Here is a 26,608-nt window from a genome sequence, read left to right as displayed (position 1 = left end):
TTCTATCAAATCTTCCTTCACTCTCCTACACGTCCACGGAATAAAGTCCTAACCAATTCAACCTTTCCCTATAACTCAGGTCCTCAAGACCACACAATATCCTTGTAAATTTTCTCTGCACTCTTTCAATCTTATTAACCTTGCCTGTATGAGTACGGTAATTGACAACAAAGCACTTTAGAATGTCTGATATTGTGAGAAGCACCAGAGAAATGCAATTTCGCCTCTCTTTCTGGCACGCCATCCACCCATTCCTACCTTGACCTTTCAATCTGTGGTGTCCTGCACTGTTTCAGTGAGACCCAATGTAAATTGGAGGAACAGCATCTCCCCTCCTCCTTGCACTTCAATATCCTGTTCAACAATCTGTGATAACTTCCTTCTTCCATTATTATTAGATCTGATAAGTTTTCCTCTAAGGTTATCTATCCAGAATATTAACTTAGTTTTGATTGTTTTCCCCTCCCTCTACAGAATCTTTCTGACATTCCGGGCTTTTGTCGAATTCTCCCGTTGGAGATAGCTGCTGAAAGAGATCAGCAGGTCAGGTAGCATCTGTTAAAGCAAAGAGACGATCAGCATTTTGGGAGGAAAAAAGCACTCTTCTTTCCAACTCCTCCAGGTATACTCTTTCGTTCCCCTTCTCCACCTTATTCCTTGTGCCCACCATCTATCCAAATTACTCGGGCCCAAACTCCATCAGCAAGTACCGAGTATAATCCGCTCAAAGCTTGCTATTGGTATACTTCTCTCCTACACCCAAGGGATAAAAAGCCCACCTTAAGTAACATTATTCTCTGCAGGTGCAGTAAGTTACATTGGCTATTTTCCATCATTCTCAAATCACAGGAAAATATCTCTCTAACCATCCAAACTGTAAAGATGCAAACTGTTCGAAATATAGTACAAACTCAGTACCGTATGGGTACCAGGGGAATAATTTTATCTCTCACATTATAACTTGCCCACTTTATAAGTGATAGTTACCCAATTTCTGTCTTGGTGATAATATCTATAGTATATCTGAAACCTCAATATAACAAGGTGCATTACTACAGGTTCCACAGTATAAGAGATCTAATCAATAGTTCCAGAATATGCTGAACCCAGAGGTATTTTAAATTACTTCTAACCTTAAAGTCATGACTTCTCCCAAAAAAAATGTCTTTACTTTTAAAACTACATCTGGGTGCTAAGTTAGATGAGCATGAATCTTTTCAAGAGGAAGAAGTCAGATTTATCTTACAATAGGTTATTGATCTGAAATGTAAATACAGTATCTCTCTCTCTCTCTCCCTCCCGATGCTGTCTGTGGCCCCCTAAGACTTCACAAAATGTCTTCCAGCATTTCATGCAACCGAAGTTCAGTGCTCAAAGTTCATTAAATGCACAGATCCCACCAGCTTTATTTTGAGCATGTGTGAGTATATATAAGATTGACAGAGTTTGTGATTCATTCTTTGGTTAATGGATTTTTAGTGAATTATGCCCGAGCAGAAGACAATTGGTTGATGTGACTTCGTTGTGGGCGTACAACAAGCGCTTAAGTTTACAATATATTGCTTGCCATTTGTTCACATTTTAACTTGCAATTAGAGCATCTGGTGAGACCCATGAACAGCTGTGATTCTTTTCATTAAGTATTTGTTGCTCATTACTCTGAAAACTGATTTTCACTTCACATTTAGGGATAGCGTTAATAGGTGCACAGTAAGAGTGCAATCATGAAGGATGGTAACAACCCCATTTTACTGCTCAAAGCAGACTGGATTCCAAGGAGTTGCCCAAGACAGCAAGGAAACTGGGCACAGGGGAATAGCCCTGTGGAATGTGCATCGCAGGGAGAAAGAGCAAATGGCCCAAGAGTCTGGCTCACTTAAGAATGGCCAGTTGCAGATGCCAGCCGAGCATCTCCAAGTTGCTAACTGGAAAAAGTTGACTAGAGTTTCAGACCATCCTAATGTCAACTGCTGTTTTGTTTATTAGCTCATAGGTCAGAATTTAATGTCCGTTCCCTAAATTGTCAATGATTTGCAGTTCAAAGTTAACCACAGTGGTGGGTCTGGAATTACATAAAGGCCTTCCCACTTTTTCCTGTCCTCCCCTGCTATCTACAATTTTCTTTACAAAATTGATTCATTTTTACCTCTTCCCTGTTCTGATGTAACATCACTGACCGAGGGGTACCAAAACCCTTAAATCCAAAATACTAAGTCCTCAGCGTAAACTTGAGGCACAACTTTAACACCCACATTACAAGCAACCTGCCTTACAGATAAAATTAACATTTGCCTACTTTCCACCTTGGAAAACCCATACAGGCTCTCCCTGAGTAATTATGGGTTCTGCTTTTTACAGGCTTCCTTAAATTGAATTTATCACTGCCAAAAAATACACAAAAAGCATTTGATACAGTGGGATATTCCTCCGCAGGGTGGTAATAAATGACATTGAAAGCACGTAAGACTAATAAGAAAGAACAATGAAGCGGAAAGAGAGAGAAAATTTTCTGCCCTAGAAGATATGTACATCAGCTTTTGAACGTAATAATATTTACTGGAGCTAGTTTGTACATGGTGATGTTTGCTCCAGATAACTTGACGGCAGAACTGTGTTTGCAGTTGGATTCACTGCTTTCGATAAAAATGGTGCATTTGGGTCTGAGTGAGATCTTCGTGGATACCCTGACCCTGCAGGAGATAACCAAAGTATATAGCATTCCAGTGAAGTGACACATACCCCATTTCCCACACCTTTCTCTCGTAGTGTTGCCGTGAAACCGCTCACTGGCAATTTTCTGCTGATTACCCGATGGCGTCACTCCACATTGTGATCTACATTTTCTGCTTTCAAATTTCCAAAGGCAACACTTCTTTTTAATTGAACATGATTTTTTTAAAAATGAGAACCAATTTAAATAACCTGACTTTTTATTGCACAACAATAAAACTGCATATGAATTAAGTATCTACCTGATTGATTTCACCTTAATTACACTTTCATTCACATTCTCCAACTCTTAAATTACCACTTTATTTCAAATTAGCACATTTAATATTTAAAGTGTATCTTGATCTTCTCATTAACTACACGCTGCACCCATCATTGTCAATTGAATATGTAGGATCAATTAGGAATTCGAGATTAGGGAAGATAATCAGATGGCAGATCAGGTCCTACAAGACCTTGGTGAGGCTGCATTTGGAATGCTGTGTTTAGCTTTGGTCACACTGCTGGTGGAAATATGTCATTTAAGGAGGGCACATTTACAAGGATGTTGCTAGGTCTTAAATTATGGAGGACAGTTGAGCAGATTAGGGGAATGAGACAATGACAGCTGACATTATGGAGGTGCATAAAGCTGTGTAAAATCATAAACACAAGAGGTACTGCAGATGCTTGAAATCTAGAGCAATACACACAATGTGTTGGAGGAGCTGAGCAGATCAGGCAGCATCTATGGATGAGAATGAACAGCTATTCCCATCCATAGATGCCTCCTGACCTGCTGAGCTCCACCAGTGTGTTGTGTGTATAAAATCATGAAAGGCACAGATAGGGTGAATGCACTCAGACGTTTTCCTGTGGTTGAGAATTAAGAACTGGAGGATATAGGTTTAGAGTAAGATGGGAGAGACTTAATAGGACCCTGAAGGAAAATTATTTCACTCAAATGGTGAGTACTTGGAATAAGTCTCCAGAGCGAGTGGTTGAGATGGGTACATTAACAATATTTAAGACACTTGGATAGGTACATGGATAGAAAAGGTTTAGGGGAATATGGGATAAACACAGACAAATCAGACTAGCTTTCATGGGACTCCTGGTCAGCATGGACCATTTGGGCTTTCCGTGCTGATTGGATCTGAGTCGCTGGGATCAGATTAACGCCTTTGTGTAAGCAGTTACCACAACGACATAAGAAATAGAAACAAGATTGGCCACCAAACCCTTATGCCTGCCCCATCATTCAATGACCTTGTGGCTAATCTCAGTGTCACTTGCCTCCACCAACAGCATTATCCTTTTATTTCCTTAATAGATGGAAGTCCATCCAGCTCTGGCTTGATCCAAAGGCAATGGAATTTATTTCTTGAAACCCAGCAGAAACAATAATGCTTAAAGAAATGGATTTGAAAAAGGCTATTTTACACCATAATGTAATTAAATATATGTATTCATGCACAATGGCACCTCAATTAATCAATATCAAAAGTTTATATTAAAAATGTGACTAAAAATACTTAAATAACTGTTTTTCAGATTTCCTCCCACAGATCTATGCTATAAAATGAACCATATTTCTAAATTCAAATGCAGTGAAGTTGCGGAATCGCAGACTGAACAAATTACAGTATTCTCAGTCTCCTGGCCAGGCAATCTTAATCTACAAGGTTGAAATGAAAATGGCCAGGAAGCCATCAACCAAAATGATTAATGAAGGATTAATGTATGAAATAATTAATGTACCTTGGGCTTAATTAGTCTGTACAATAACAGAATAGTTAGGTGCCAAAAAGTTTTGTCGAGACAGTCCAAAAAATATCTTAGTTAAAAAAATACCTATTTATGTTCCTCAGGATAAGGAAAACTAGTACTAAGGAATGGAACGGTTTCTATGCTTCTGATAGTATCAACGATGATGAGATCATGTAAAAAACTCATACAATGTTCACTCTTACTGATCCAGCCAACATCACCCACAAAGACCCTTCAGTGAACCAGTGGCAACAGTATACCCAATTACCCCATTGTGTGGGATCCCCGTTAGTGTAGATCAGGGGTGTCAAACTCATTTTAGGTCACGGGCCGGATTGAGCAAAATGCAGCTTCATGCGGGCTGGATCAGTCGGACGCGTGCGAACGCAGCTTTCGTTGCCTCCGTTTTTTCAGCCTGCTCTCATGTGTCTCAGTCTCTGCTATAACTACAAAGTGTTTCACTTTACAAATTCCGTTTCTTATGAAGAAGACTGCCGAATAAACACTAAAAACCCTGAAAACCTAGTACCTGAATAAACTCAGCATTAGCCATATCATACGCCATAGGCGCTTCGATTACTGGGGCCAGCTTTAATAGTAATTAGATATTATCTCACGGGCCACAGATAATTCCACCGCGGGCCTTGAGTTTGACATATATGGCGTAGATGATAACCTACGTATTTCACACTTGATATTCAGTCTGTTGGATAACAGGCTTACATGTTTGTATTAACCAGCGAAAATAAGACCTGGCTTCTCTCTTCTTGATCCCACTCCCACACAAGTCTTACTGCAAATAGAATGCACAGGAATAGGAACGTGCTGTGGTATCCATGGCCACAATCACAAGTTATCAGCATTAGCGATGATACTGAGGAGGAAACAGCTGTCTCCTGACTTGTCTATCAGCAGTTGAGGCTGAGGAAGAAGTGGGCCTCAATAAAGAAAGAGCAAGGAAACCAATTGTTTTGCAGCGGGAGGTACATGTAAGCCCTCACTCAAGTTTATCTGACTGTCCTTAATCCAGGGAGTAGTGACCTTAGTGTTGTAGAAAGCATTTCCTAACTTGCAATGCCAACAATGATGAAGAAAATGTGAGTCAGTACACTTTACCTGAAATACCATTAAATCATAATGCCTGTTTTTGCAGTTACCAGTGATATCTTCAACCATTTACACAACATTTACACAGCTACAATCCCAAAGCCATCAGTTTACACAGAATAGATTTAGAAGCAATCTGCCATTATAATTCAGCGTTGTCTCCATTTACAACTCCTGGGGCGAGACCACACACTGCATCTTGAACCCTGAGGTTGGCATGGAACAGCATCGAAGATTCAGCTTCAGCATTTCTTCTGAGAAACTGCCCTCTGCCAACAATGAAAGGTTAGACAGTGAAATAGTGAAAAATCCTGAGGCCTTCTCCATACATCAAACCTGTGACTGGGTCCACGAGTGTAAGCAGTTAAGTTGCAAACAAAGGAACAGGAAACATGTTACTTTAGAAAGCGGTTGGGTTAAAAGTACATTAATTTGTCAAGCAGACTTCAAGAGCGGAAGTTAAACGACTGTGGGTTTTTTGAGCAGAAAAGAGAAGCTCAATGATGCTAAGATCGAGGAGGTTGACAGGTTCAAATTCCTAGTAGCGAACATCACCAATAGCCTGGGATCCTCTTGAAAAGAGTGATCACAGAATGACTGAATTTCTCACACACATGGAGGATGCAACAGTTCAACCTACAACCAGTATGCCTAAATAAGGGATAGTACAATGAGATGAGGAAGGAGCTGGCTGGCGTTGGCTGGGAACATGAGCTTTATGGTGGGACAGTTGAGGAACAGTGGAAGACTTTCAGAGATTTTTCATAGAGTTCAACAGAAGTGTATTCCGGTTAAAAGCAAGGACAGTAAGGATGGGGAGAGACAGCCTTGGATAACCAAGGAAATAAAAGAAGGCATCAAACTAAAAGCTCAGACGTGCAAAGTTGCCAAGAGTAGTGGGAAACTGGAAGATTGGGAAAGCTTTAAAAAAACAACTAAGAACCACAAAGCAAGCAATAAGCAAAAGGAAAGTAGATCATGAAAATAAACTAGCACAAAATATAAAAACAGATATTAAATGTTTTTTTAATAATTATGTTAAGTGGATAAGGATGGCCAAAGTGAATGCCAATCCCTTGGAAAATGAGAAGAGGGAATTAACATTGAGTAATGTGGAAATGACCAAAACCTTGAACAAATATTTTGTGTCAGTCTTCACAGCGGAGGACACATCTAACATGTCGAAAGGAAATGTTATGTATGCAATGAGAGTGAGGACCTCAATACAATTGTTGTCACTAAAGAGGCAGGGATGTGCAAACTAGTGGGCCTAAATGTAGTCAGGTCCCCTGGTCTTGATGGGATGCATCCCAACGTACTGAAAGAAATGGCCGAAGTTATAGTAGACACATTTGTGATAATTTATCAAAATCCCCTGGACTTTCTGTGCATGTCCCAGTGGATGGGAAAACAGTGAAATTCACACCACTATTTAAAAAAAGGATGTAGACAAAAGCCAGGTAACTATACACCAATTAGCTTAATAGCTGTGGACAGGAAAATGAATGAAGCTACCTTTAAAGAAAGAGCTAATGAGACAACTGTATAGAAGTAGTTCCATCAGATAGATACAACATAGATTCAGAAAGGGCAGGTCCTGTTTGACAAACTACCTGCAGTTCTTTTAAGATATAATGATCACTGCAGATTAAAGGAAACAGGTAAATATAGTATACTGGGAAATCCAGAAGGCATTCAATAAGGTGCCACATGAAAGACCTATCCATAAGATGAAGATACATAGAATTGGAGGTGATGTATTGGCACGTGTAGAGAATTGGTTAACAAATAGAAGATAGAGTTGGGATAAATGGGTGTTTCTCTGGGAGGGACTTGGGAGGGTGTGTGTTTGCAACAGGTTAGCAAGAGGGCAACTGGAATGTTGGCCTTCACTTCCAGAAGGATTGAATTAAGAGCAGGGAGATCATACTACAACTATACAGGGTATTGATAACACCACACCTGGACTATGCATATAGTTCTGTTCTCCTTACTTGAAAAGAGAGATATTGGCTTTGGAGGCAGTGCAGAGGAGGTTTACTAGGTTGATTCCAGAGATGAGGTGGTTAACCTATGAATAGAAATTGAATTGCCTGGGACTATACTCAGTGGAATTCAGAAGAATGAGTGGATCTTAGAGAAACACATAAAATTATGAAAGGGATGGATAAGATAGAGGCAGCAAAGTTGCTTCTTGTCTCTAGAGGTTAGAGACTAGAACTAGGAGACATAGTCTCAGATTCGGACCAATAGATTTAGGACAGAGATGAGGAGAAACTACTTTTCCCAGAGAGTAGTGAATCTATTGAATTTTCTGCCCAGGGAAACAGCAGAGGCCAAGTCACTAAATATATTTAAGAGACAGTTAAATACATTTTTGCATAGCAGGGGAATTAAGGGTTATGGTGAAAAGGCAAGTCCACAGCCAAATCTGCCATCAGCTTATTGAATGGTGGAGCAGCCTTAACTGGCCAAATTGCCGACTTCTGCTACAGAAAGTTTTTTCTGTTGTTATCTGTATGAATAGTATGCAAGACAAGTTTTTCACTGTACCTTGGTACGTGTGAGAATAATAAATAAATTTAATAATTTACCGATTTAAAGAGAAAAAGAGAAAGAAGAAAGAGTGGGAAATGAGGGAATTGCTGAGGAAAGGGAGCCAGAAGAGAGAGAAAAGAGGAGGAAGCATAAGAGAGGCTGCAGATGTCAGTAATCTAGAGCAATGTTCAAATTGGTAGATTAACTCAGTGGCCCCTATGAGGGATGTGCTCAGTGGTTGGAAGGGTTTTAACTATGATATACTGGTCCGAATCCACTACCTTTTGTAGGCATTGGTGTTCCCATACCAGGCCAGCCAGTCAGTACACTTTCCACCACACATAAGACCATAAAACGATAATATATAGGAGTAGAATTAGGTCATTTTGCCCATCGAGTCTGCTCTGCCATTTCATTATGGTAATCCAATTTTCCTCTCAGCCCCAGTCTCCTGCCTTCTCCACGTATCCCTTCATGACCTGACTAATCAGAAATCTATCAACCTCTACTTAAATACACTTAAAGACTTGGCCGCCACAGCTGCCTGTGGCAAAGAATTCCTCCCATTCGCCACTCTCCAGCTAAATAAATTCCTTATCAACTCCGTTCTAAAAGGACGCCCCTCTATCCTGAGGTTGTGTCCTCTGGTCTTAAACTCTCCTACCATAAGAAAATCATCTTCTCCACATCCACTCTATCAAGTCCTTTCACCATTCAATAGGTTTCAAAGAGGTTACCCCTCATTCTTCTGAATTCTAGTGAATGCAGGCCCATGAGAGAAGGCATGTAATCCTGGAATCATTTTCGTGAACTTCCTTTGAACCCTCTCCAGTTTCAGCACATCCTTTTAAGGGGCCCAAACCTGCTTAGAATACTCTAAGTGAGGCCTCACCAGTGCTTTATAGTCTCAACATTACATCCTTGCTTTAATATTATAGTCATCTTGAAATAAATGTTAACATCGCATTTTCCTTCCTCACCACAGACTCAACCTGCAAATTAGCCTTTAGGGAATCTTCCCAAGTCCTTTTTGCCACAGTTTTTTGTATTTTCTTTCCATTTAGAAAATAGTCAAACTTCATTTCTTCTGCTAAAGTGCATGACCATACACTTCCTGATACTGTAGTCCATCTGCCAATTTTTTGCCCATTCTCCCAATCCATCTAAGTCCTTCTGTAGCCCCCCCCCCCCCCCATTTCCTCAAAACTACCTGCCTCTCCACTTGCAGATATTTGCCCAGGTTATTGATGACATGCCAAATCTCCGCAGACTCCTGATGCACTTTCATGCTTTCTTTGCAATTGCACTTATATGATGGGTCAATGTAGGTGCCAGATGGATGACGATGGGGAGAGGAGAGGAGTGAGGGAAAGGGGCAGAGAAACAGAAGTTATTTACACTCAGTTAGAAGAGAGGGGTTGAGAGTAACAAATTTCACTGATTATTTTTAATAATTATCTCAGTGAAGGAATTGGGGACATTGGGAAGGTGAACCCCTTAGCTCTTTTAGTCTCTGAGGATGCTAGCAGTTATAGTGTCAAAGATCTGGTGAGCTCAAATATTGCTCTTCAGAGGGCACTTGCTGGTCATATTCCAATTTTCCTCACAGTGGGAAAGGAAGTACGACTCATCGTTCTCTCAACATGCATACATGTTTGAAAGTAGAATGGAGAAGAATATCAAGCAATGTTTTGCAAGAAGTGGAAAGATGTGGATCATGTACAGGCAAAAGAGAATTGGTTTAATTTGTCATCATGGTGAGCTGTAGGCCTGTTCTATGGTAACACTAAAAGAACCTGACAAAGGAGCTAGTACGTTCCCGACGTATATGACAAAAAGCTCTTCTCAGGCTTCCACCTTCACAATGAAGATGGCAGAGATTGCCATCGAAACGCTGGTTAAAAGCAATACCTGTGCCCGGCTGGGAGCCTGAGAAAAGTTTATCTGACTGAAGAGTCTATTAAAAATTATCATAACGGCACCATCTGCAGGTGCAGGAAGTACTGCACTGAGGCTTCTGTCCACCCACTATTCTAAAGCACAGCAGAGGGATAATGTGAGAAAGATTGTTTGGCCCATCAGGCTGCTCAACATATCACATATAATTTTATAGGTGGAAGTTGTGTGATCTGGGGAAGATATAAACCAGAAGTGAAGAATGAGCTGTAAATCTTGTGGTTATAGCTGTTTTATTAACAAAGAAATAAAAGTAACCAATTTGCATGACTGTAAGGAATGGAGAGAACAGAAAACAAACAAAGAAAAGGAAGAAAGGATTTGCAGTCATGTTATACTAAAACCTAGCACAAACTAGAAAGAAAAAGGCCATTCCGCTGATAAGAAGTAACCTATGAAATAATCAGGATCAGTGGTGAGCTGCATCTTTGCAGCAAAGAGATGTATATGATAAGAGGCATAGATAGAATGGAGAGCCAGTGCCTTTCCCCCAGGGTGGCGATAGATAATATGAAAGGTGATTAGAGGAAAGTAAATGGGGGGGTAATGTCAGATGTAGTTTTATTTATACAGAGAGTGATAAGTGCCGGGAAACGCACTGCCGGGGTGGTATTTGAGGCAGAAACATTGGAGACTTCTAAGAGACTCTTAGATATGCACATGGGTGAAAGAAAAAGGAGAGTTAGTAGGATGGAAATATTAGATTTGTCTTGGAGCAAGTTAAAAGTTCAGCACAATATCATTGGCCAAAGTGCCTGTGTACTCTACTGTACTGTCCTATGTTCTATATGACACAGGCTGCAGTGAAACTTGCTGAAAATACAGGATTAGCCATACTACAATTACTGAAAATTCACTGAACAACTGCACACAAACAGGTCATTGTAGAAAATATATGCAAGCCTAAAGTAGGTTAAACTACGAGAAATAATAATTTGGATTGTTATCCAACAGATAAGAATCTCCCTGACTAAGGGAACCCATCCAACAAACCACATGAGTCAATGCCAACAAGCAAGAATCCCCTTGCCCCAATATCAATGGTCCATGAGCTAATCTTCTGTGCTCCAGTGCTGGAAATATTTCAATTATAAACAAAAATGACAAGGGTTTTATAAAATGTTACAAGACAGTTTAATAACTGAAAAAAGCTACAATAGCTATCTGAGCAAATGGACTTTGAATCAAATTCATTTTGATTCACTTACCTTTAAGCTTTGTTGCAAATTACATGTTGATAAGCTGATATATAATAATTTTGCCTTTGAATCCATTCATCAGGTCATCTGGCATAGTAATGCCCTTCAGGAAAATGTTACTATTTCATTTGTTCACAGTCCATTTCCAAATGCCCCTTGTCCAGATACTCATCACCTACCTTCACCACTGTGCCACCCTACCACCAACTGAGAAAGTGTTCCTGGTCATCCAACATGCTACAAATTGCTTGTTTTAATTTAGCATTTTCTAAATCTGGCACTTTTCATGCTTGACAAAACATTGTCTCTCTCTCTCTTTCTGGATTATTTTGAGACAACAGTCCCAACAACAGGGAAAGGGGCAGGTGCGTACAAGAGATGAAAATCTAGCACTAATTAGCTTTAGATGGAAGTTCAGAAATAGGTATAAAATATATATATGTAATAAAATCCCATGAAAATGGTCAAAGAACTTCAAATCAAACAAAATGAATAACTTCACTTGACACTCTGTTTTTAGTTTTGGAATGTGTAAGCAAACTTTGAAGAACACAGGAAAAATTAAAGGTAAATTAACTGCTGCTTAGTCAGTGAATTAAACCATTTTTGGACTGGTATGTCTCAGTCAGATAATTCTGTTTATTAGCAAGGTTAATAAAACTTGCATGAATCATACTACTTTGCTCCCACTCAGCAGATTTTTTTTCATTTAGCTGCATATAGGTGAGGCTGTCCACAAGGCATCAGTTCACGTCTAACCCTGACGGCTGCCATTTCTGAAGTTAGTTAAGAATGCATAATAGTGGATCTGGAGACACATGCATACCATGCCAGATAACAGATTTGCTTTCCAGAAGGACATCAGTGAACTGTGTGAGTTTTTAACAACAACCTGATTGTTAGTCATCATTACTGGCTCAGACTATCAGCAGGCACGGTTAGCGTAATGTTATTACAGTGCCAGCAACCCGGCTTTAATTCCACACTGTCTGTAAGCAGTTTGTATGTCTTCCCCATGGGTTTCCTGTGGTGATCCAGTTTCCTCCCACATTCCAAAGGTGTACGCGATAGAGGTTAATTGGTTGCATGGATGTAACCAGGCAGTGAGGACTATTTGGGAAGGACATTCCTGGCACCATCCTGCACCTCTACATAAATAAATAAAATTATATTCCATAAATTCACTTTGCTGTCACAGTGGAATTCCTACTGTTCTCTGTGGATTAATAACCCAGGCTCCCAGATAGAAGTCCAGCAACTTCTTGTTATTTTAACAACTTAATGAAAAAAATCCACAGTGCTCCACAATGATAACTAACTTATCAGTCCCTACAAAACAGAGAAATGTTAAAAGATACAGTTTATATTTGGAACATCATTGCACCTCTTATTCATTTCATCTGAAGAGAAAATAGAAGACCACAGCCGATCTGTGATTTTTGAAGAATTATGTTCCTTGAATACATTTTGTATGCAAGTACCCAATTGGTTATATTTGTACTCAAGTATGTAAATCAAAAGGAGTGGGCAAAATTTGTTGTGGGCATTCCAGTTCAATGAACTGCTAATATGGAGAATGTATACACTGAAATGAATAATTGCTTTGTAAAATAAAGTCAATAAGAGATTAAGCAGAATTGACATTTGTAGTTACTGTACATTGTTCAGCCTATCGGGCTAGTTATTTCTGATTCATGCATGACCATAATTTCCCTCTTAAACAACCTGTTAATTCCTTACCAGATGAAGTTATCACCTTCTGACCTGGAAAGCTGAGTGATGTGAAATATCTCTCCGATCCTCTATTAACTTTCAACTCATCCAACTGAAATCTACTCGTGCAGCGATTTCAGAGCAATGGGCTGTTTAAACTGTTCCGAGAAAAAGTAATTCTGCAAGTTTGCTTCAGAACAATCTGACAAATCCCCTGCAATAATCAAAACTCACTGCAACTTGTTATTCATATCTGTGATCATTCTTCTGGGACTATTTATTTTAAAGGCATATGCATTTTGGTCAGAAAATTTTCAGAAATACTCTGTACAGAAATGCTTCAGCTAATGACTTAATTTTTCATAATGGTGCAAAAAAGATGCAGAGTCCACAAGATTAATTGGATGCCGAATGAGTGTAAATACAGTAAACAGATTGTACCACAGTTACCACAATGCTAATACAGCTCAGGATGTCAGGATTCTGAGTTCAATCCTGACGCCTTCCGTAAGGAGTCTGTACATCCTCCCCGTGAAATGCTTGGGTTTTCACCAGATCCTCAAGTTTCCTCATATAGTTCAAAGGTATCATGGGTATGTTAAATTAGTTATTGTAAATTTCTCCCGGGATTAGGTTAGGGTTAAACCAGGGTTGTCAGGGACTGCTAGGCGGTGCAGATCAAAGGGCTTTTTCTGTGCTGTATCTAAATAAAATAAAAATACATGCTTAAGGCAGTACAACATGGATAAATGTGAGATTCTTCACTTGGTCCGGAAGCCTGAAAGACTGAGCATTACTGAAGTGGTGATAGATTGGGAAATGGGTTCCAACTGTCTTTGTACAACTAACCGCTGAAAACACATGAGCAAATGAGAAGGCCAATGATATCTTGGCCTTCATTGCAAGAGATTCAGTACAGGGGCAAGGAAGTCCTACTACATTTATGTAGGGCAATTAAGACATGGAGAGGAAGTTTCCTATACTGGAGGAGTCTTGGACCAGAACAGCCTCAGAACAAAGGGATGTCTGGTTTGAACAGAGTTGAGGAGTAATTTCTTTACCCTGTGAAATTCATTGCCACAGAAAGCTGTGGTGGCCAAGTCATTGGGTATATTTAAAGTGGAGGTTGATGAGTTCTCGATTAGTAAGGGCATCAAAGGTTACAGGGAGGGATAATAAATCAGCCATGATGGAGTGGTGGAGCAGGCTCAACAGGCCAGATGGCCTAATCCTGCCCCTACTTCTTATGGTATTCTGTCTGGAGTACTCTGTGAAGATGTAGTCACTTTACCTAAGATATACATGCCATGGAAGAAGTGCATCAAAGTTTCACCAGATTAATTCTTGGAATGATGGGACACATTAAAATGTACAAAATTCGGAGGGGCTCAACAGGCTAGATGCCAGAAGTAAAACACTTAGAACTAGGAGCAGCCTTTCAAACAAGCTTAAACAAAGACCACCATTTAATAATCACAGTTACTAAAACCCACAGAGAGAAAGCATGGAAAACATTGTTATGTTGCTAACTTGGGAAGGAAAAATGTATCCAAATAAAGTCTCCTCATATTGCAGCTATGACATTTTATTTACATTCAAAGAGGCCAAGCACTAAGTTGTCCACATCAGCCTCATCAGTGCTAGGGAATGGAATTTTGCACTACAGAAATTGGAGACAAAATCCACAAGCCTGCCTGGCACTAAGCTCAAGGATCTTCCTGGAAAGGCAAAGAGAACAATTGGATATTCTCACACTACCCTCTAAACACCGACTGTCACCCATCAAGTCTTGTGCACCGTAATGATAATGAGTGGGCTGATAATGAGTGACATTGTCATTTGCGGAAGTGTGATATAATTTTCTGGCATGCACTACTTGTCAAACTCTTTCCTGACTTCACTTACAAAAGACCTGGTTGTAATTTGAAGACTGATCGCCCTGGGCTCCCAACCAACAGAAATAGCCATCCCTCTTATTATCCCACTACTTTCCCTCCATACTTTCAAAGCTTCAACCACATCATCTTAGTCACTAATGAATACAACCCCAGTTTCTGTAACCTTGCCTTGTTATTCTAGTCTTCGAGTAAAGGTTCTTTTAAACATGCACAAACTAACATTGCAGCCGTAGCAGAAGCTTGGATTATCAAACCAAATTTAAGATTCAAATACATTCCATGAAAAGGATTAAAACTAACACTATCCTGGGACTGCTAGAAGATCTCAAAAGTAGCTCCTTAGTTTCAACACAACGATGACCTGCTTGCACTCCAATATTGATGAAAATACTAACATTATACATTCAAATACTTCCAGCATACTGACCATAACAGATCACGTCAATTGAGCAGCAAACATCAGGTGTCAGCTATCACAACTAAATATATCAATGCAGCAATGATTGGTGAAGAAAATGTAACTCAAAACTTTTAGAGTTATCAACTCTACATCTGGTCAATTAACAAAACCGAAGATATTTGTTCAATTTTGGTTTCTTCGGTATGACAGACTTTTTAATATACACCCTTTGGTTATGTAGCCTCAGTTAGCCTTATTTTCCCCTCAGTAAAACACTGTAATTTTTAGTGTTCGTTAATATGAAATTATTGAGAATAAGCAATGCAGGAAAATAATTAAATAGACAAAATAAATTTCAGAAAATAAAATTATGCTTAAAGGCAAACTTGTTGAATTTTATGAAGAACTGACAGCAAGAGAAAATACATCACACATGGACACCGATTAGTTACCACCCAAGTGAAAAGGGGGGGGGGTGAAGAGAATGGGGATTAAACAAGGTTACTCAAAATAGTTAGCAGCAGAGATGGATCTCTGAATGTCTCTAACTATTCAGAATAATTTTGTTTAATTGTGTCCTGGGTCAACTTCTACTGGTCTTGTGGCAATTTGGATAAGAGAGTTTCTGAATTTTCAATATAATACTGAAAATATAAGTATTGGGAAATGAAGATTGAAGAAGTAGGATGAGGCTACAAAGAAGAAGGGAGAAAGAACAAAAGATAGAAAGACAAAGGTCACATTCCTTTATTTTTGAAGTTATAATTATACCTTCTTGAATTATATTAAAAAAAGCAGAGAGAACTGAGGATTCAAGTTTACAACATTTTAAAGCAGTAACTCAACTGACTCAACTTAATGGATTGTGGGTTTTATGGAAAGAATTGGAGCATATAAAAATCAATAAGTATTAAACAATCCACATAGAATTGTGCTGTTCAGAGGCTCTGTGTTAAGAACAATACCAGAGCCAGTTGATTAATTGAAAGAAAATATATGTTTGTTAACAGTTAACACAAAGCTTTACAGCATCGATCATCACCGACGCGGGTTCACTTCCCATCGCTGTATATAAGGAGTTCTCCCCCCTCAGCGCGTGATCTTCAGGTGCTCCAGTTTTTCCTCCCACGTTCCAAAGATCAACGCTTATGATTTGGGTTAGTGAGTTGTGGGAGTGCTATGTTGGTGTTGGAAGCACAGCTACACTTGCAGGCTGCCCCTATACAAACTTTGCTGATTTAATTTGATGCAAACAATGCATTTCACGATATGTTTTGGTGTTTCAATGTACATGTGACAAATAAAGCTCATCTTAAAGATCTTTTGAATTTTTATCTTGTGTCCCTTTCTCTAAAGCATATATGTCAAACTCAAGGCCCGCAGGCCAAATCCGGCCCGTGGTGGAATTATCTTTGGCCCGCGAGATAATATCTAATTACTATTAAAGCTGGCCCCAGTAATCGAAGCGCCTATGGCGTATGATATGGCTAATGCTGAGTTTATTCAGGTACCAGGTTTTCAGGGTTTTTAGTGTTTATTCGGCAGTCTTGCTCGGCAGTCTTCTTCATAAGAAACGGAATTTGTAAAGTGAAACACTTTGTAGTTATAGCAGAGACTGAGACACATGAGAGCAGGCTGAAAAAACGGAGGCAACGAAAGCTGCATTCGCACGCGTCCGACTGATCCGGCCCGCGTGAAGCTGCATTTTGCTCAATCCGGCCCGTGACCTAAAATGAGTTTGACACCCCTGATCTAAAGGAATGTTGGATAATACTTGATAGGAAATTAAATTTAACATCTGTTGCAAAGTTAACCTTGGTGCTTGAGTAACAGTTCAGAGTGTCAGCTGATGTCAGTCACACATCCCTCCAATAAGCTTGAGGGTTGAAGTGGCACTGTACAGGCTTATGTCAATAATCTAGGGTATTACCTAGTGAGGGATTGATGCCCCAATGGACATACCAACTTTCAGGTCAAACAGTAAACCAGGGCCCCACATCCCTTCTCTGATGATGTAAAAGATTTAATGTCACTTTCTGACACAGTGTTACAGAGTTCTACCAGTGAGCCGATTATTATCTTTATAAAGTGATTTAAACTGGTTATTATAAACACAAATGCTAATCCTATGTTTTCATGTCACAACAATAGCTATTCTTCAAAACTATTTTACTGGCTGCGAAGTATTATATGTGAGTCAATGGCAGGAAAGATACTGCATAAATGTAAATGCTTATTCTTACTATTCAAAACCTTTTATGCAGCACAAATATAAGATTAACCTTCTCAGTCCCCAAAATGCTTCTCAAGAAAACACATGCATGGGTCCCTCTACATCACTGCTTATTTGATTCAAGGTGCAATCTTTTTTTAAAAAAACTCCTGAAATAAAATGGCATTGCAAATTAACAGTTTGAACATTTATGCTCATTATCAGCACAAATTGTCTTGTAAGTACATTTTAGGAATGCAATGCCATGTAACCGGATTATTAAATTGTCCTTATCAGTCCATTTGCAGTGTACAGACAGTTCACATGAATATTTTCCTAAGACAAGCAGTTTCAAACTCAAAAGAACCTGTAGGAACATGAAGTAAATATCATAAAAAGAAAACAAGCCAAAGTCAACATCAACTTTCTAAGTCATTAAATTTAAATTTAAACTGCAGTTATAAAATGTAAAAACAGTGGATTGAGGTTCATTGGGCCATCAGGGTACCCCTTATTTGGGACAACAAAAATTAATCAAGAAAATAGCTGGATCCCTTCATGTATTTGGATGCTATACCACTTAATTGGGACAGGACAGTGTTGCCAAACAGCTTCCATCTAGCATCAGTCATGTGCACTCACGTGGGCATTAGACACACCGCTGCTTCGAGCAAACAGGTCTTAAACAGTGTGTGTTGCGTGTTTGTGTTCAAAGTGCAGCAATTTTTGTCACTGACGAAGGGTCTCGACCCAAAACGTCAACAGTGCTTCTTCCTATAGATGCTGCCTGGCCTGCTGCATTCCACCAGCATTTTGTGTGTGTTGCTTGCATTTCCAGCATCTGCAGATTTCCTCGTGTTTGAACTTTTGTCACTGATGGTTGGCGAGGAATAAGCAGTAAGATAACTCAGAACTGCTTTGCTCACTGGGGTTTCAAACATTCGGGCTTGGAGACGTCAGAAATGGCCAGGTGCAAAAATGAAACGATTTTACTACTTCAACAAATTAGAAACTACAAAGAATTTGAAGGTACCTCTGAGTGACAATCATCTTGAATGTTACAATGAAAATGAAGATTTGGAGAATGCAATTCTCAACAGCATTGTATGAAGGCAGCCCATTATCTGCACTGGGTATCTGTGCTAATTTTGTTCATTTACAGTCAAAAGAACGCGATGCGGATGACTTCCTCCATCAATTATTATAAGGAATTAATACACAGTTTTATGGTATTGTTATTGTTCTAATTTATTCTGTATTTCATTTAAATACATAATTTGTTAATCAGTTTGTCTTTTTTATACCACTTTAACTATTTCCCTGAAACTTCGGCTAATTGGGGCAGCCGCTTAATCCATTGCATTTTAAAATGCCAGTTTATTATACTGGCTCCATGTTGTAGCCTGTATTCTTTGAATATTCAGGGTTTTGTTGCTTATTGGAGTACATTATGTTATGCATCAACTAGCTTTGATTTAAATATTGACTATTTTATACATGTTCATGCACTTGCTCATCGATAATTGCAATACAATTTATCATGCATATAATGAAAGCTAAGCACATTTTACCACGCTATTCTCATTCACAATCAACAATTTTTAATCACAAAACAGCCTTACTTCCTTGTGTGAGGCAAATGGGTTTCAAAGCCATGTTTTGCCATGTAGTGACATACCAAAAAAATCCAAAAAACCATGTTCTCTTTGCCTTTTCATTTCTCCTCTTGCATGCACATGGCTTCTGGCTCCTTCTCTCCCTTATTCATGGCACTCATCAGCTTTTCCAATATCTTTTCCTCCACTGAACTAGTTTACTTCAACCTCAACCAGCTAACCTTCACTGACAAATACAGGGGTTCCCAACCTGGCATCACATATCCCTGTTAATGGTTGGGGTTCACGGCATAAAAAAGGTTGGGAACCTCTGCTCTAATAAATTAAGCACCATCCTCCTACAGTTCCAATTTGACAACAAACGTTAAAAAGTCAATTAAAACATATTTATTTAGAACAGAGTCAATAAAGTGTACATTCTGTTTAGTTTGACCTAAGACTACAGATAATTACAGCTGTATTATTTCTGAGGATTTTACAGAAGTTTGCTGATTGAATATGTTGGTAGAGAGGATTTATTCTTTACAGATAAATCAATGCATCAAAACAATATGATTAGTGATATTATCACCACAAATTATGAGCTTACACTGTAGCTGAAGTGGGTTGATTGGATAAAACAAAGCCAGTCTAGAGTTACCGTCACATCTCTTGGCAGATTATTAAAACACATAATTAGATGATAAATATGCATTTAGAGCTTCTATTGCTTCCTGACTGCAAGTACAGCTGGATATATGAAAATATAAAAATACTGCAGGCCTTGGAAATATGAAATAAAAACCAAAAATGCAGGTGACTCTTAGCAGGTCAGTCTAGAATCCATGGAGAGAAACAGAGTTAACATTTTAATTGGAGGATCCTTTGCCAGAACTGGGAAAGAGACAAATCAAATTAGTTATACATTACTGAGAAGGTGGGGAAGGGACAGGTAAGTCAAAGGAAATATCTATGATAAGATGAGAACAGGGTTGCCACAGAGATATGTATGGAGGTCATTTGATCAAGGGGTTCATGGGAAAATTAGAGCTAGAAAAATTGATCGAAAGCTATGAGATGATGGTTGTTAGAGATTTGGAATACTGACAAAGGATTTTCAAATCACAAAACTGGAACTCATCCTAGGTTAAGATGAGGAAATGAAGTGAGAAGAATTGAGCTCATATCACAGAAAGCTCAGTTACAACAGAAATCACAACTTTAGATGTAGAGAAAGCAAGCTACCTGAGACTTCCTTAAAGTGGAAGATAATAGGTCCTTGATTAGAATGTTATGGGGAGAAGGCAGAATGGGACTGAAAGGGATAATAAATCAGCCATGATGGAATGATGAAGCAGAATCGATGGACCAAATGGCCTAATTCTGCTCCTATGTCTTATGAAGAAGTTGATACTGAGTGCAGAAAGCTGCAACACCAATTTGAAAAATGAGGAACTGTCTCTAATGTTTATGTTGAGGATCATTATGATGGTGCAGAAGACAGATAGATCAGAGCGGGAATGGATTGGAGAATTCAAGTGGCAGGCAGTGGGGAGCTCTGATTTGTCCCTGAAGATTGAAAATAGATGCTCAGCAAAAAGGTGAATTATTCTGCATTTCATTTCTCCAAATTTTGAGAGACCACATTGTGAAGACTGTATGCAATGCATGAGGTTTGGAGAAATGCAAGTGAATTGCTACTTCATCAGAAGGTATTGTTTGGGTCACTGCATGGTAGGAAGGGTAGATCTTCTGTAACTGCATGGGAAAATAATGTAAGGTGAATATTTGGTGGACTTAGAAGAGCAGACCATGAGGTCTTGTTGGTATGCTGAAAAGAGAGGCAAGTGGGCAATGTGTTTGGTCATGGAATTCTGTTGAAGCTGATGGAAAAAAGATCTGAATGAGACTGTCCAGGAGAGGTGGGGGTTGTGGCAGAGAACAGAAGTCAAGGGCTCAGTCTCCCATTGAGGAGGAGAAACCATGGTTCTGGAAAAAGTAGTGAAAAGTAGGAGTGTAAGTATCAAGGCACCTGTGCCCAAAATGTCTTTGTTGGAGCAAATGCAATAGAGATGCAGTAACTGGGTAAAGGAATGTAGGATGAGAGGAAATGTAGTTGAGATAGCTGTAGGGGTCTAAGGCCTGCAATATGTATTTGTCACGAGCCTATTCTCTGAGGAAGTCAGTAAGACTAACACAGTTTGGCACCAGCAGCGTCTGAGGAGTTGCCAGTCAGCATTGAACTCAATGCCCTCGGGACTCCAGCTCTGGATTTTTCCTTCGGGGTTTACTCCTGAAGCCTTCCCCATGAGTGGGTATAGCCGCAAGGTAGCGAAGGCTTGAGATTAGAATCTTCCTTCTCCTAGGAGAGTTGCCAACCACGGCTGACGACCCCCATCTGCCCAAAGCGACTGGCTTTAAAGCGCCAGAGACCCGCCTTTGCTCCTTCTCCTGTCGGTAGAAATGGTTCTACCAGGCTTAGTAGCTGAGCCACACATGAAGGCCAGGAGCTGGACTTGGATGTCGGAGGCTATTTGAGGTGCACACCATTGAGAACTTTTAATAGGTAGTGGGAGCTTATCCCCTGACTATAACAACCTTAAGGAACATGTCATCATATGCTGCCCTGAGATCCCTTTTCTTGCAGGTATTCACAATGGAGTGAAGAAATACAATCGAATCAATGAAAAACTACTCACAAATAAAGACAAGCAACCAATATTCAAAAGAAGGCAACGTGTGCAAATACAAAAATGAAACGAGCAGTAATAAATAAATATTACAGAGAAGATAAGTTGTAGGGTCCTCAAAAGTGAGTCCATAGGTCATGGAACCAGATCAGTGTCTAGAGCGAAATATGATGATGTACTTGTGAGCTAATGTTTGGCTTTAATGTTAAACATTTATGTAATGTTTGTCAGAGGTCTGTTCACTGTATCACAACAACACTAACCTCATCAGCATGTTGGAGATACTATCAGTGTCAGTTCATAACGAGGGTGTGCTGTCAGCTCAGTGAGGGAAGTGAAAGTATCAAGGCAGTTAATGGTGGGTCACCAGTTAGCAAAGAAATGATACACAAGTCAGAAGGATAAGCAGTCAGTGGACCATGAATTCTGGAGACAAGTAAAATGGACCACAGTCTGTGTTAAAATCTCTTGGCCAGAGAAATGAGGAAGAGGCCACGAAAGAAGATTTCACCATCATGTTTAGCTTAGAATTGATTAAGATGGGGATAGAAAGGGACAAGGTTGAGGACACTGCCGTAGACTATTCAGTGAAAGAAATAAGGGACTGAAAGTGTGAGGAGCAGGGAGATTGTGTTGTTTGAAGTTTATTTCAATTGAAGACAGAAAACACAGCATTTTCCTCCACAGATGCTACCTGACCAACTGAATATCTCCAAAATGTGTTTCTTAGGATTCCAGCATCTACAATCTCTTGTGTCTTTAGCATACCCAGCTTGTTATTCATTTTATGGAAACAATTATGTTTTACCCACAACAAAATGATATGCTACACATTCTTATGAAATCACAATTTTACTTTTTTTTATTTTATTGAGATACCATGTGGAATAGACCCCCAATTTATCCCTAGCCTAATCATGGGGCAAGTACGTCTTTGGCCTATAGGAGGAAACCGGAACACCTGGAGGAAACGCACGAGGTCACGGGGAGAACGTACAAACTCCTTACAGGCAGTGGCGGGAATTGAACCCGAATCACCTGTACTGTAAAGCATGGTGCTAACCACCATGCTACCACATCGCCATTTCATTTCACATACTTACTCCATGCAATGGAAATCAAGGGGCAATTGCTTAACATGGCATATGATCATTGATTATTGAACCATCACTAGAAATTACTTCCGTTTCTAAGAATGCCAAGAGCAATAACAGAGAGCTGGAAGTGAGAAGCCTCAAGCCGGCTTGAAACCACAGAGAACTGGCACATCAGTCCCTGGACACAATTCCCACTCTGCTCCAAGCTTGGAAACAAGCATGAGTTCAGGGGAAACTTAGTTGCTTTCATCTTGAAGTTTTGTGAGGGAGGGCATCTCCATCAAAAGCCAAAGAAAATCATCTTTCTGCACACCTTACACCATCAAACATTAGTTCACCTGCATGGTTGCTGTTCAACCCACTCGGACCATTTCGAATTTACTTTTAAAGTCAACGCAGTGGGAATCCTTGAGGAACAAGAAAAAGGATGCACACAGGCCAAGTTGAGTGCATAACCAGTGTGTTTCCAAGGTCACTGGTAGAAATACACAATTGAGAGAATGATTTGCAGATTCCTGTTCCCCTGTGGCAAACTGGAATAGGTGCTAATTTTATGCATGATAGGTGATGATTATTTGACAAATAAAAAGTGAATGCAATTATAAAGAGGAACATTTTCACATGTTCATTTGTCGTGCCTACAGTATATATTTATCAATGCCCAAGGCATGCATATTAGCTGACAAGAATAAAAAACATGAAAAGCAGGAGAAACATTGATGGTAAAATTCAACCAGATGTCAGTATATTCACCTTTTGTACCTGCATATTTTAATAGAGATTTTACATATTTAACATACAGTATTGACTGATAAACCGAGCACGATGACGGATTTTAATAGACACTTTGAGAAGTCACCTCATTTTCAGCATTGTCCTCCCCCCCCCAAACTGGCCACTGTTTTTAGGGATGATTCACAGGATGGCAATTTTAAACGTTGAAAAGTGGTTTCGGTGATTTCTGCCTTCTCTGTAAAGCAAAGCTAATGTTCATCCAAATTTAAAAAAAAACGATCCATCTCTGCTGCATACCGTTTGCTTCAGCCTGAGCATTTGTCATTTAATATTCCGAACACACGCCAGAGGTTATGAAGATTTTATTTGCAGATCTTTTAAAAATTCTTGTTCAAGGTAATTTCACTAAGTTTGGTAAAATTTGGGTCGGGGGCGGGGAAGAAGGGGTTACCCGCACCGGCACCTTCATTAGTTTCACCCTGCTTGTGTGATCTAATTGCTGCCAAGTATTGCAGCGTTGGTGTTGCTTTGAACATACGGCAGAGGACGAAAACTTCTAACTCAGTAAGCATTCGAATTACCTACGGTCCTCTACTTTTGTGGGGTCGTGATTCACCCCGACCCTCAGAAACTAGTAAATATCCAATCTGAAGTCGCTAAATGTTGGCACAGAAGCTCAGATGTCCCGTTAAAAGATACGTGCGCACGACATGCCAAATCCAAATCCAAAAAACTAGCACTTCACAACTCGATTTCAATTTTAAATAAATTCCACTCATTTTGACATTACATAGATTATGTGCTTCTGCACGAGCAAGTATCTTTGAGGAAAGTGATCAGCATTTAGATTGGACAGCCAAACACAACGGCCATTCTGCTTTGGCAATCGATGTTCTGTGGAAATTAACTGCATCGGCTTACGACAGAACACACCACTAGCAAGGGAGACGAAACATGAAATGGATCGGTTGCTACAATTGGTTTGCAAGGCAGGTGTTTGCAGCATGGGAAACGGGACAACTGCATTGCTTATAAACTGAGCTATCATCGGCAGAGACGGTGACCGTATGTGTGTCTCTGCAGCGTGAACACACGCTCATTAGAGCAACGCCGAGAATCAGACCTTACCTCTGCCCATCTGACACAGCCCAGATCACCGTAGGCATTCCCTGACAGGCTACTGGAATTAACAACATTCCACCAACTCTTTCAGTAGCCTCGCGCTGTCTTTTGAGAGGAGGGGGGGGGGGAGGTTAAAATAACACAGCAACACTAACTCATGCCATTGACAGAATTAAACACATTTTGCTGATTGTCACATCATCTTCACTGGGGACATAGAGGTGTCTTCAACAAGGGGAGGGAGGGCAGAGGACACTTCATTTATGCTAATATTTTCCCCTCAAAATGCAGAGAACAGTAAAAGCTGAGAACATAATTAAATATGAAATCACTGCGAACGGAGCTAAAAGCATGCAGTTGGTGTCAGCGCATCAGTGCAACCCTAATACCCATTGATTCAAATGCGGCTGATATAAATCCACGCGTGTATCTCACTGCCCTTTACCGTGGACGAGGTGTGATTATTTAACGGACAGGGAAGGGGTGAAGGTGGGGGGTAAAGTATAAATAATAACTGGGTACTTACAGTTCGCAAGAACTGGATTTCGTCCTCTCCTTCTCCCACCTCAGCCATGGCTGCAGAGGAACCGGGAGAGAAGCTGTAGTTCGCTGCCTGTCTACTGGATTACGGGCTCCTATTAACAGAAGAGCTGCAAATCCTTTGCGCTCTCTCTCTCCCCCTCCCTCCCTCGCTCTCTGATCGCCTCTCTCCAGCTCAGAAATACTGTATTGGTGTGTATGTGAGTCGAGGACGCGCCTGCCTGCTGGTGGGCGTGCGCGCGTTCGCGCACTCGCGCGCCCGCCTTCCCTCCCCGTGTCTCTCTCTCTCTCTCTCTCTCTCTCTTTCTCTCGCTCCCTCCCTCCCTCTCTCTCTGCTATGTTTTTAAACTTTGTCGCAATGTAAAGCGGCACTGTGGAAGTACAGCGCCGCTCAGGAGACCTCATCCGCAGTGAGGAAGGACCTGCAACGCAGGTAGGTGGGTCTCCCAGTCAACCACAACTCCACCACAGCAAGTCCTCACATTTCATGAATTCTTTGGTCAGAGGGGGTGAAAGGTTACCGGGGCTGAGGGTTATACATCACGGAAACAGGCCCTTCGGCCCAACAAGAAACCTCCCTAACTGCAGAAACAGACAATCTGCCGAAGGAACTCAGCAGGCCCAAGAGCTTCTGTGGGAGAAAAGGTATTGGACATCTTTCAGGTACGAACCCTGCAGCAGAACTGATCCTGGTCCTGTTTTTGCGGGAAAGGTAAATAATTCTTCCCTCCCACAGATGCTGCTTGGCCCTCTTGAGTTCTTCCAGCAAATTGTTTGTTGCACCAGATTGCAGCATCTGCAGTCACTTGTGTCTACAGCTAAGGTAATGCCTTTTGCCAACCTTTAGCCCATATCCAGCTAAACCTTTCCAAACCGTGCACTTATCCAAATGTGGCTACCGTGCCTGACTCAAACCACTTCCTCTGGGAGTTTATAACATGTAAGCATTGGACTCTGCGTGAAGAAGTTTCCCCTCAGGCCACTTCCAAATCAGCCCTTCTCACCGAAAACCTAAGCTCATTAGTTTCTGCTTACCTTTCCCCAGGAAAAGACTGTGCGCATGCACTTTCTACCCCTCGTGATCTTATACGCTTCCTTAGGAACTCCTCTCAGCTGAGGAGGCATCCTTCCAGAATCCATAGAATGAGGTCCTCGCCTGCTCAACCTCTCCCTGTAACTCAGGCCCTTGGTGGGGCGGATGTGCAGTTGAGATAGTGGTCAGATCAACTACGGTCTCACGGAATGGACGATCTGAGTGGCTACTCCTGCTCCTACTTCGGATGTTATCTAGTACGTGCATTGTAAGAGAGGCCCCCTATATCCCTCC

At 40.4% G+C, this 26,608-nt stretch overlaps 1 protein-coding gene and 1 long non-coding RNA gene across 3 annotated transcripts in view; one reads left to right on the top strand and one right to left on the bottom strand.

Annotated features, from left to right (window-relative positions):
• Positions 1-25,428, bottom strand: part of ryr2a (ryanodine receptor 2a (cardiac)) — a 727,422-nt gene extending 701,994 nt beyond the window's left edge. For both annotated transcript variants that reach the window (XM_073050574.1, XM_073050575.1), the window contains exon 1: positions 25,268-25,428. In XM_073050574.1, coding sequence (XP_072906675.1) covers positions 25,268-25,315 — 48 coding nt within the window. In that variant the 5' untranslated portion in view covers positions 25,316-25,428. The remainder of the gene's footprint in view (positions 1-25,267) is intronic.
• A 159-nt stretch (positions 25,429-25,587) lies between these two features.
• Positions 25,588-26,608, top strand: part of LOC140729977 (uncharacterized) — a 50,482-nt gene continuing 49,461 nt past the window's right edge. Inside the window, exon 1 of the long non-coding RNA XR_012099450.1 lies at positions 25,588-25,714. This is a non-coding gene — a long non-coding RNA (uncharacterized lncRNA). The remainder of the gene's footprint in view (positions 25,715-26,608) is intronic.

The sequence above is a fragment of the Hemitrygon akajei genome, chromosome 7, assembly GCF_048418815.1.
Source record: "Hemitrygon akajei chromosome 7, sHemAka1.3, whole genome shotgun sequence".
Lineage (NCBI taxonomy): Eukaryota > Metazoa > Chordata > Chondrichthyes > Myliobatiformes > Dasyatidae > Hemitrygon > Hemitrygon akajei.
This window is presented reverse-complemented; position numbering and strand designations above follow the sequence as displayed.